Source organism: Rhinatrema bivittatum, chromosome 2, assembly GCF_901001135.1.
Source record: "Rhinatrema bivittatum chromosome 2, aRhiBiv1.1, whole genome shotgun sequence".
Taxonomy (NCBI): Eukaryota; Metazoa; Chordata; class Amphibia; order Gymnophiona; family Rhinatrematidae; genus Rhinatrema; species Rhinatrema bivittatum.
Window position 1 is genome coordinate 44,102,656 of NC_042616.1, and position 12,646 is coordinate 44,115,301.

Here is a 12,646-nt window from a genome sequence, read left to right on the forward strand (position 1 = left end):
CTTCAGAAGGATAGCCCTGTTACTCTGGTGTAGTAAAAAGGAGTCGGGTGGCATCTTATAAACTAACCAATTGAAGCATGAGCTTTCGAGGACAGAGACCACCTCGTGTATCTAAGTAGACTCTGCCCTTAAAAGCTCAATCCTTAAATTGATTAGTTCAGTGGTTCTCAACCTTTTCCCCATCATGATACACCTGCCAGACCACACTCACATGTGTGACACACTGCTCATTACAATTCATGGCGGAAATAAAAAATAAAGGCCCAGTATTATTTTTATTGTTAAGAATGACACAAGGGAAAGATAAGTACTCTATCTGAACAGAAATTGCATACATAGTGAATATCCCATACCAAAACCACCAATTTCCAGCATACAAACAGTAGCCATCTTACCTAAGAAAAGGCAACACTGAAAACATGACACCAATACACCTCCTATTAGGAAAACGGACCAAGTCAGACTGTTAAAGAGCCCTACACAGAAACTACACACCAGCAGAATACCTCACCTCAGTCACATGTGCTGACCCTCACCTAACAAAGAGTAAAGAGACCATAAAGCATAACTAGAAACATGCAGACAAAAACAACTGGAAACTGCAATAAGCCAGAGTCTCTGTAGACCGTGTAACAAAGGAAAAAGAGAAACATCACCAGACCTCATAAAACAAATCAAGAAATATAAAATCAATAGCAGTAAAACCATACTAACAAAAAGAAGATTATTTCCAAACAGCCGATGAATGGAATATCCAATAATTAAAAACTCATAAAAAATTTCCAGATACTATTGAAATATTTCAAAATAACAGTCACAAAGACCCAATAATGAAAAATTATAAGGATAAAAAAAAGCTTTGCTCTGCATACCTGGGAACTTTTGATATCCAGATGCCCTGATAGTGTTTTGAATTAGAGGAGGGGAGATGGTTTTCTTGCAGCTTTCTCCTCTGTCACACACATGCTCTCTCTCTTACAGAGCCTCTCAGTCATGCACATACACATGCTTTTTCTCTCACATAGGCCCTTAATCACACATTTACATACGTGCTGTCTCTTCCTCTCACACACATAGGTTCTCATTCATACACACAGGCTTTCTCTCTTTCTCCCATTTACACACAGGCTCTCAATCACATACTCGCATGCTCTCTCACCTACACCGGCTCTCAATCACGCACAGACACACATGCTCTCACTTACTTATATACACAAGCTCTTAATCATACATACACATGATCTCTCTCACACATACAGGTTCTCAATCCTACGCTTACATTCATGCTATCTCTATCACACACAAAAGATTTCAATCACACAAACAGGCTCTCACTTACACACATGCTGTCTCTCTCTCTCTCTCTCACACACACACAATCTCAAAAACTTATGCATGCTCATCCACTCTCTCTCTCTCCCCCCACCAAACTAGTGGCAGTAGCAGCCTCCTCCACTTCCAGCCCTAGTGGCAGCAGCAGCAGCCTTCTCCATTTCCAGCCCTTGCGGCCTCGAGAAAGTCCCATCGGCCACGGGGGCTGATGTTGCTCCTCTTTTTTGCTCCAAACCACGCTGCTCTTCTTCGGGCCGACACTGCCCGCACTGGTACGGTCTCTTCTTCCTGCGTGCGCAGCGCTGCATACCACTTCCTCTTCCAGGGGGTGGGGGCATGAAGAAGAGACCATGCTGGTGCTGCTGACTCCAGCTCTCCTGCTGCCTTCTGCCAGGGCTATCAGCATTTTAAACCTGGGTGGAGGATGCGTTCCTGTTTCGCTGGGGCAGGGGGAGCAGGAAGTGTGGCGATACACTGGTGTGTTGTGACCCATCAGTTGAGAACCACTGGATCAGTCTATAAGGTGCCTCCCGACTCCTGTCATTTTTTGCTACAGCAGACTAACACGGTTATCGTTCTGAAGATTTTTTTTGCCACATGGACGGCACCAGGTTTAGCTGCATCGATTACGGTAATTCTTTGTTTGTAGGATTACTTAAAACTCGGTTGCATGTGTTGCAATATCTTCAGAATTATGCTGCTAGGCTGATTAGAAAGACTTCCAAATGTGAGCATATTTAACCCCAGTCCTGCAAAATCTGCATTGGCCATCGGTCTCTCAGCAGATAAAGTTTTAAAGTTTTATGATGTTAATTGTGAAATCATTTCAGGAGGATGCTCCAGAATATTTATCAAAATTATTTTAAGAAATATGTCCCCGCTCGATTATTGCAGTCACCTTCACAGCGTCTCCTTGAGTTACCCGGTCTGAATGAGGCTTATGTTCAGGAAGTTTGGAATCGCGCCGTTTCTATTGGCCCTAAGCTATGGAAGGCACTAGCGGGAGATCTAAAGACCATTTCTGATCTTAAGGTTTTCCAGAAAAGATTGATGACCATATTATTGCAAGAGGCCTTCTCAACTACATTTGTTTGATTTTTATCATATTTTAAGCGTAAAATATGTTTGTTACTTTTTTATTTATATATATATTTTATGAAGTGCCTGCACTCTGCTTAGCCTGTCTCATTATAAGCGGATTATAAATACTATGAATAAATTATTTATTTATTTTATTTAAGGCTTTTATATACCGACTTTCTTGATACAAATCAAATCAACTCGGTTTACATCGAACAAGTGGTTAACCGTAACAATTAACAAGAGACATAGATTGAAGAAGCAAAAAAGTTACATTTATAACAGGGGCGCAAAACTGGGGGTCAGAAATAAAGAGGGGAGAGCAGAGATGAAATGATTAACTTTATACAGAGTATAAAATCATGGAATATAAATGATTTTAAATGACCAAAATAAAAGTGGGACTAGCAGAGGGGGTTGCATGTAGAGAGTGGCTGAAGAGGAAGACGAGAGCAAGGGTTTGAGGAGGGGATCTGACAAGACTGGGAGGGGGAGAACAAGAAGTGAAGATAAAAAGGAGATGAGTGAGGAGGGGGAGCAGGAGAATAAGGAAGGGTGAAAGAAGGTGGAGAGTGTGGGGGGTAGTGAGAGGGGGGAAGCAGGTGGGTAAGGGGTATGGGACGAGAGTTGAGAGCAAGTGAGAGGGAGGGCTGTGGGAGCAGGAGAAGTGAACACGGATGTTAGGTGGTGAAAATGAGTGGAACTGAGAGAAAGGAGAGAGCAGAGTTGAGAAGCAAAGGGGGGGGGGGGAGAGAGAGAGTTTGAGAACAGGGAAGATTAGAACTTTGTGAGAGGCTACTACCTCGGGGGGAAAAGAAAAACTTGGCTGGGCAGACTAGATGGACCATTGGGTATTTATCTGCAGTAATTCACTATCAGGCCCATACAGTAAACTCCGTGGGCGAGCCAGCACTCCAAGGCGAGCGTCCATTCTCCTAGGTGCGCGATTCAGTATTTAAATTAGGGCCCACACTAATAAGGAGGCACCAGGGACACTAGCACATCCTAGCGCCTCCTTATTGTTGGAAGTGTCGGCTGTCAGCGGGTCTGACAGACGACGCTTAATTTTACCGGTGTCGTTTGTCAAACCCGCTGACAGCCACGAGTTCGGAACACGGACGCTGGCAAAATTGAGCGTCCCTTTTCCAACCCGCGGGCAGATTTTTTATTTTTTTAATTTTTGGGCCTCCAACTTAATATCGCTATGATATTAAGTCAGAGAGTGTACAGAAAATCAGTTTTTTCTGCTTTTCTGTACACTTGCCCGGTGCCGTCTGAAATTAAGGCAGGCGTTAATTTCAGAGAGAGTAAAACGTGCAGCTTTGAAAGATTAATTTCCTCTCTTATTTTTATTTTTTTGTTCTTCAGGTCTTTGTTTAGTCTTGTTCCCAGGTCTCCTTTCTGTGTATTGAATAATGTGTATTATATACTAAAAATTCTCATTTTATGGAATAAGAATTAGGAGCCTCTTAATGTGCATATACACCGTGTTGTTATGCATCTTTCTCACAGATCTCTCTTCCTTTGAACAATGAGATCACCACAAGAATGACCTAAAAGCCAAAATAAGAAAGAGGATCTTTAAGATTTTGCTTTTTCTAACTAGAAGTGGATTGGTCTGCTCAGTGTTTGTTGGTGCTGCTGCTCTGGGATGTGTGAAGGCAGAATAGTGATTCTTTCCCTGTGACTTACAAACACATGGAAAACAATCCTCTTGCCCTGCTGAGCCCCAGTGCTGGGAGGTCTCCTGATGGAGGGGATGCAGAAGGTGCTGAGTGTGGAAGGGTTTGTGTTTCAGATCCCAGTAACCTTTGAGGACATCGCCGTCTATTTCTCCCAGGAGGAGTGGGAGGATTTAGAAGAACAGCAGAAGGAGCTTTACAAGGATGTGATGATGGAAAATTATCAGACCCTCATCTCTCTGGGTAAGGAAGAACTTTACATTTTTATTAGGAGCTGGGGCCACCATAGAAAATACAGTTCTGAATGTGAGGTTTCCAACTGTGATTTGGTAAGGAAGTGAAAGAGTGAACAAGTGCTGTAGTGATCACTTTGCATAGTAACATAGTAGATGATAGCAGAAGACCAGTTGGCCCATCCAGTGCACCCAGTTATTCCTGACCACACTGCTAAGGATGTAGCCCAGCTGCCAGTCATAGGAGCTGGACTGCCTGTAGGATATTGTCTCTTATTACATTTAATATTTTTGATCTTCCTCATAGGTTCTCTTTCATCCTGGGTAGATGAGCATAGATTCCATACTTAATTCAATAAATTCAATACCCAGCACCCTCTCCCCCCACCACCATATCTCCCAGACATGGAGGCAGATTTGCATATGATGATTAGGTTGTCATTTTCCCAGGCTATAATTTGGGAGATTGGACAGAAACCAATTTAATCTTGATTTTTAACAACACCTGCAGGGAGGGAAAAGAGGTGAATTCAGAAGTTATAAGAAATATTACCAGAATGATGGAAAAAATGGAGGTTCTCCTGTAGGCAGTGAGAGTTTGCCCTCTGCTGCCCCTAGTGTAGGAGTTGTGCCTCAGCCATTCCCTCACTGACTCAGAAGGCTCCCAAAAACTGGGACTCACTTGCTACTCTCTGATTTCCAGTGGCAAAACTCCCCGCCCCTGATTCTCTGCCTGTGGATTCCATATTCTTAAATCTGGCCATGAATCCACTTCAAGGAGTCCTCTTTGCCCTGCAAACCTGACATTTCTTCCTCTGTCCAGGTTAGTCCTCCATTATTTCCCTCCCATCACCATTCGATTTACCTTAGGCTTCCAGATACTGTTCTGGCACAGCTGATCTCACACAGAAGCCCAGAGGTGGTGAGAGAGAGAGAAAATCAGAGGGTAGAGAATTTCTTCTATTGGAGGTTGTGCAGTGGGGATCAAGTGGGTTTGGAGGTCTCATAGTATGACTATTAAATGGCTAAATGATAAGGGAATAGTAAACCTAGAAGAGATTGAAAGACTATTCGTGCAATATTTCTCTCACCTGTATACAGATTCAGACCCAGCTGATGAGACTATTAAGAACTTAATTCAGATTTGCCACAGATTACAGAGGAACAAAAGGAGATGCTTGCAGGCCCTGCTCTCTACTTGAAATACAAGCGGCTGCAAAAGTGTTGCTTGGAGGGAAATGCCCTGGCCCAGATGGTTATTCCATAGACTTCTTCAAAAAGTAACTGAATGAGGTTGCTCCTTTTCTAGTAGGACTTTATAATATGGTGAGAGAGTGAGAATCTGCAGTAGGAGACCTGGCAGATGCAAACATCTCCTTGATATTTAAAACAGGGAGAGAGGTCTACATGAGCCACATATTTCAGTCAATCTCACTCCTTAACTCAGACCTTAAAATTATGGCTAGGTTTTGCAAATTCAGTTGGAAATGGTGCTCCCAACATTGGTCCATAGAGAACAAATGGGATTCGTGAAGGGGAGGGTTTCTACATTTAATACTAGAAGATTGTTTAATATTATACATTTGGCCAAGCAAAAAGGCCTTACAGGCCTGATTGTCTCGTTAGATGTGGAAAAACCTTTGATCGACTATCCTGGCCTTTCCTATTTACCGTCCTCCAGCACAGATCAATTTATAGCTTGGGTGAAAGCCATGTATCAATCGACAAATACAGAACATTTTTTAATGTGGGGCTTGTTTGAACTTGCATGTGAGTTTTTGGCAATGAGTGACTGGTCAGGGTGATTTGTTGTGTGAGAGCAAATGATTGGGGCAAGTGTGGACGTGTGTGGGCATTGCAATTTATAAGTGAAGTTTATTCTTTGTAATAATAAAACTACTTGGTACTTTATAAATTCTCATTAAAGAATTGAGATATCGGAGGTGTATAAAGGACTGTTCTGTATTTGTCAATTGGTTTTCCTATAAACAGGAAGGTCTGTATTTTCAAGGAATTAAAGAACCATCCTATCTACCAAGGTGACCCGTTAATGGCACAATATGCACTAGGAAACTGAGGCTATCTGCTATTTCTTGTGTGATCTGTGCTCAGAAATGTCTGACTCCTTGGCAGTAAATATAATCCTGTTCACTGTACCCTTTGCATCAAGCAGTATCCGCTACTAGATGTATTTTATGATAAAATATTGGCAGACTGTATGTTCTGTGTAAAAGTTGAACCATTAATTCAATGGTATATGTAGTATATATAGAACTTGTTGTTTGCTGTCTGAATCTAATTCCCCTTTTCCTCTATTCCCCCTGTGTAAAAGCAGAAAGCAATAATGGAGTTGCATCAACAGTATGAAGGCTAATTGGTTAAGGGTAGTAACCGCCACACCAGCAAGTTACCCCCATGCACTCTTTTTTTTCTTTATTTTCCATCCTCTAGCCTTTAGGGCTTCACAGTGTTTATCCCATACCCCTTTTGAAATCTTTCACCGTTTTTGTCTTCACCACCTCCTCCGGAAGGGCATTCCAGGTATCCACCACTCTCTCCGTGAAGAAATATTTCCTGATGTTGGTTCTGAGTCGTCCTCCCTGGAGTTTCATTACGTGACCCCTAGTTGCGAAATGAAACTCTACTGATTTCTTTCCAGTGGAAAAGGTTTGTTGATTGTGCATCATTAAAACCTTTCAACTATCTGAAGGTCTGTATCTGCACCTCCTCTCTCCAGGATATACATAGTTAGGTCCTTCAACCTCTCCTCATGAGTCATTTGATGGAGACCCCCCAACATTTTTGTTGCCCTTCTCTGGACCGCCTCCATCCTGTCTCTGTCCCTTTTGAGATACGATCTCCAGAACTGAACACAATACTCCAGTGAGGCCTCATCAAGGCCTGTACAAGGGGACTATCGCTTCCTTTTTCTTACTGGTTATTCCTCTCTGTGCAGCCCAGCATTCTTCTGGCTTTAGCTATCGCCTTGTCACACTGCTTCACCATCTTCAGATCGCTAGACACTATCACCCCAAGGTCCTTCTCTTGTTCCGTGCACAACAGCCCTTCACCCCCCAAGATGTACAGCTCTTTAGGATTATCACACTCCAGATGCATGACTCTTTACTTCTTGGCATTGAATTCCAGCTGCCATATCTTGGACCACAGTTCAAGCTTCCTTAAATCACGTCTCATTCTCTCCATTCTTTCCGGCATGTCCACTCTGTTGCAGATCTTACTGTCATCCACAAAAAGACAAACTTAACCTTCTATCCCTTCCACAATGTTATTCACAAAAATATTGAACAGGACCGGTCCCAACACCGATCCTCATGGCACTCCACTTAACACCGCTCTCTCTTCAGAGTAAGTTCCATTTACCATCACACATTGTCTTCTGTCCGTCAACCAGTTTGCAATCCAGGCCACCACCTTGGCACTCACTCCTAAGCTTCTCATTTTATTCACAAGCCTCCTGCACGGGCCTGTATCAAAACCTTGCTGAAATCCAAGTAGATGACATCGCGTGCTCTTCATCAATCCAATTCCTTAGTCACCCAATCAAAAACGTCAATCAGATTTATCTGACAGGACCTTCCTCTAGTGAATCCATGCTGTCTCTGGTCCAGCAGTTCTTCTGACTGTAGATAGTTCACTATTCTCTCTTTCAGCAGAGACTTCATTAACTTTCCCACCACTGAGGTGAGACTAATTGGCCTGTAGTTTCCAGCCTCCTCTCTGCTCCCACTCTTGTGAAGCGGGACCACCGTCGCTCTTTTCCAATCACTTGGCACCACTCCCGTTTCTAGGGATCTATTGAACAGGTCACACAGCGGACCCACCAGTACATCTCTGAGCTCCCTCAGTATCTAGGATGAATCTCATCAGGCCCCATGGCTTTGTCCACTTTCAGTTTTCCTAGCTCTTCCCATACAGTCTCTTCTGTAAATGGAGTTTCGTCTACTCCACCCACCTCCATTTTACTGTTTAACTAGCCACAGTCCTTCTCCAGGGTCTTCTTTAGTGAATGCCAAACTGAAATATTTGTTTAATATTTCTACCATTTCTTCATCTCTCTCCACACATTGATCCTTTTCACCTTTCAATTTCATTATACTACTTTGGACCTTTCTCCTTTCTCTGATGTATCTGAAAAATGTTTTGTCACCTCGCTTAACCTCTTTGGCAATCCTTTCTTCCGCATGAAATTTTGCTTTCTTGATTACTTTCTTTGTCTCCCTCAGTTTCACCAGCTATTCTTCCTTGTGATCCTCCCTTTGGGATCTTTTTTATTTCTTGAACGCTGTACTTTTTGCTTTTATTTTATCAGCCACCTCTTTTGAGAACCAGATAGGTTTCTTATTTCTCTTGCTTTTGTTTACTTTTCTGACTTATAGATTAGTTGCAATTACAAAACTAATACTTAAAAACAACCTGCATCGGCATATCAAGGTAATCACGAAATTCTCTCCGCCAGATGACCAGCACCCTATGCTATAAGCCAGCAAGCCGTAGAAGCTAATGCATTGACAGGGTTGTTGACGGGCCAAGATCCGGACCGTAGAAGTCACCTGATCTCAGCTGAGTGCTGCTTGTGCGCTGCCTCTTTCTTCTCCCCTGACCACTGTTGAAGTGGCAGGCTTCCAGATCTCTGAGTAGGCCACTGGCTCTGAGATGTCGTTTCCCCCCCCAAATCTCCGGCTTTTTCTCATGGGCAGCTGCCCTTGACTAAAACCAGAATGAATGGGAGAATGGGGAGGCCCCGTTAACGTGCTGGTCACCATGCCACTGTCCCTTGGTAAAGCACACTTTTTTTTTGCCAGCGGGACACCCACCTTAGATGTTGCGGCCAAACCTGTCTAGCAATATCTCCAACACATCCTGTAAGTCGCTGTTGAAAATATCTCAGCCTATTTCCGAAAAATGCACCCCATCTTGATGAAGTAATTCCGGGCAGCTTTCATCTATTAAATTGTGCAGGATGTGCAGCTCCTGCACAATGGGCATGAACCTACGCATCCATCTATTGATCTTCCTCCTTGCCCTATCCAATGCTTGCTGTGAGCATTTCCCTCTCCAAACCCGCCTGGGGGTGATGCAGGACCATACAATGACTGATTCCTGAAATCTCGATTCGATGTTTTTAAATTTTTGCACTAGCTCAATGCTAGGTGAGGATGGCAAATCGTTGCACCCCTAGATGGATAATTATCATACGGGGGGGGCTGTGAAAGGTTTTCTCATGTTCAGAATGTTTGTCATCAGTTGGTCCCACCTCAGCTCTATGATCCCTGTCCAAATCAGTGTCAGGCGATGCAGTGCCATGCCCAGGTGCTCGTCCAGTGGCTGATCCAGGGCTCCCTTATGTGCCCATTGTACATAGGAATGCCCTTTTATCCAGATGAAGTGCATTCATGGCATAGGACCTGGGGACAGAGAGATTAAATTAGTGATTAAGGCAAGAAATATTCTTCTGGTCTCGTGTAAAGCTTAAACTCCTGGAGCACCATCTACCTACAGACATTATTGCTGCTGGGTGTAATCCAAGCTCTGCGGCAGTCGTGGCTACCCCAATCCGGAAGGAGTGCGTACTGAAACCTTTACCGGATGCCCCAATTGCCCACAGGGCCAACTGGAACACCACGCACTGGTAACAGGTCATGAGGCTACCAACAGCATGCACCAGCAATTGCCTCTTAAGAGGTAGGCGCCACCCGTAGATATTACTCTGTGCAATGGATAGAACCATGTACTTCCCCCACCCACCTATGCAAAACTATTTTGAAATCTTTTGCGCTCTGATCAGTATTGGATTTCCGAATGGCCAGCACTAACGTATCACGCCCTAATGTTAAGTCACCTAACTGTAGACTTACCCAGCCTGAATGTGGACTGAGCTGCCAACTCACTTGCAGCGCCGCAAAGAACTCAAGGAAAAAAAGCTGCAGCGAAAAAGGCAGGCATGCCTTGTAACTATCAAAGCAGATACCATCTAACATTGCAAGAGGGTGCTTCAGAGAGTTGTGTGTGATAGGTCACCTCACGTTCTGAGACCTACCCTTCTCTCTGGCCCAACCTATCATGAGCCTCTTGGCTGGGAATTGAGCAGTGGGGCTAGGGAAGCCCAAAGCCCTCAAAGAATGACAGGCCTGCCAAGCCGATAGCCACTGAAGATCTGGCTGTTCCCCGGTCTTTGCAATGCAAGATGTATTGGATCAACGTGCAAACCGATATAGGCCAGACCCCCGCTCTGCCCTCCTTGGGAAAAGAGCGCCTGAAAGTCACACAAAGCTTGCCAGTAGCCCTGTCCTGTGCTCTCCGCCAAAGAACCCATGATTGGCTCCCAAATGTTGTGGTCCAAGCTGCCATATCTCCATAGGCACTGGGGTGGCAAACCGTTCTGCCTCTGGAGCGAAGCACCTGAAAGAAGCCCACTTGAAGCAGTTAGTGCAGTTAGTGCAGTTAGTATAGCTGTGTTTAAAAAAAGGATTGGATAAGTTCTTGGAGGAGAAGTCCATTACCTGCTATTAATTAAGTTGACTTAGAAATTAGCCACTGCTATTACTAGCAACGGTAACATGGGATATACTTAGTTTTTGGGTACTTGCCAGGTTCTTGTGGCCTGGTTTGGCCTCTGTTGGAAACAGGATGCTGGGCTTGATGGACCCTTGGTCTGACCCAGTATGGCATGTTCTTATGTTCTTAGAATCGGCTGTATTATTGTCAGTACCAGGAATATGCACTGCATGAAATGTTATGTTAAATTGGAGGCAGGTAAGTACTAGTTCCCTAATGAGTGTGTTTGTGTACCCATAGTTTTGGCAGAGAGCCCACTTATGGACATGTCAGATCAAAAAACAATGCTAGCCCTAGACAACTGCCTCCCCCATGGTTTCAGGGTGACTACAATTGGGGAAAAGCTCCAAAAAGATCAGGTACCTGGTGATCCCACACTCATGCCATCCTGCAGGCCATGGCTCTGCTCACCAGGCGCCCCTGAAGTATAGGCCGAATCCCATGCCACCGGAAGCATTGGTAAACAGCTCCAGTTAATTACTTTCCCTCGGAGGGTCTTGCCAAAAGGCCACCCCATTGAAATCCCGCAAGAAAAGGTTGCATATTTGTATGTCCTGTCTGATCACCCTAGTAACCCTGATGTGATGATGTCTTCTAGCAGTACCTGCTGTGGCGAAGTCTAACTTGCAAACAAAAGCCCTACCCATCGGGATTACCCGGGAGGCAAAGATAAGTAGCCTGATGAGGGACTGAAAGTGCCACGGTGTCTCCTTTCTAGCCCTGCACATATCCCAAATGGCTTTGCGCAGTTTCAATATCTTATTCCTAGGCAACTTGGACATCTGCGCCTGCGCGTCCATCTCTATACTCGGGCAAACTATTGACCTGGATGATTTTTCAGTTTTGTTGCTGGCCAGCGGAACACCAAACTCCGCAGAGATGCCTTGGAAGGTGGCCAGTAGGCATCTACAGTCCTGTGCATGTCTACCTACATCATCAAAGTAGTGCACAATGCTCATGGATCCCAATTGCTGCTCAACTACCCAATGCACAAAAGAGCTGAACAACTCAAAATACGCATATGAGATTGAGCAGTCCATCAGGATGCACTTGTTGAAGTAGTACTGACCTCTGAACTGAAAACCGAGGAGGGGGTAGGAGCTGGGGTGGACAAGTAGAAGACGAAAGGCAGACTATGTCTGCCTTTGCTAATTCGACTTGGTCGCCTGCCTCCCTAATAATGGCTGTAGCCGAATCCAAGAATGCATAGGAGACCACGCACAATTGCAGGTTAATCGAGTTATTCAGTGAACCTTCCGCCATATAGGACAGATTATGAATGACCCAGAACTTCCTGGGCTCCTCCTTCGGAACCATCCCCAACCATATTAGGAAAAGAAGGGATTTGAAAGGAGCCCTCGACTCTACCCAAAGCAATTTCTGATGTAATCTTTCTCTCTGCCTGCATTTCATGAGCAGATAAGGACTTCGCATTGCGCACAAGATACACCCGGACAGAGAGGTCTGCATGGCAAGGGATAGTAAGACAGTGAAACTCAAAGTAATCTCTGCATCTTACTTCTTGCCGGGAGTGCTCTAACCACGGCCTCATAGCCTCACCGTTGACCGGTGGGGGAGCTAAACCCCTCAGTGCTGCACGTAGGGATGGCGGGCTGCTGGTAGCCGGGTGCCCATTGCCACAAAAAGACCAGACATGCTTAAATTTGCAATGAGCCCACGTGTAGTGTCCGGCATTGAATTGCATACACGTGTCGCATGTAGGCAATTCTACCCCCAGTGGGT

The 12,646-nt window shown here is 44.6% G+C and overlaps 2 protein-coding genes across 2 annotated transcripts in view; one reads left to right on the forward strand and one right to left on the reverse strand.

Moving 5' to 3' along the window:
• LOC115085946 (zinc finger protein 850-like) overlaps positions 1–12,646 on the reverse strand; it is a 53,664-nt gene that overhangs the window by 38,898 nt on the left and 2,120 nt on the right. The gene's annotated exons all lie outside the window — the stretch shown is intronic.
• Positions 1–12,646, forward strand: part of LOC115085947 (oocyte zinc finger protein XlCOF6-like) — a 1,095,473-nt gene that overhangs the window by 1,713 nt on the left and 1,081,114 nt on the right. The window contains exon 2 of the mRNA XM_029592507.1: positions 4,211–4,337. Coding sequence (XP_029448367.1) covers positions 4,211–4,337 — 127 coding nt within the window. The remainder of the gene's footprint in view (positions 1–4,210; positions 4,338–12,646) is intronic.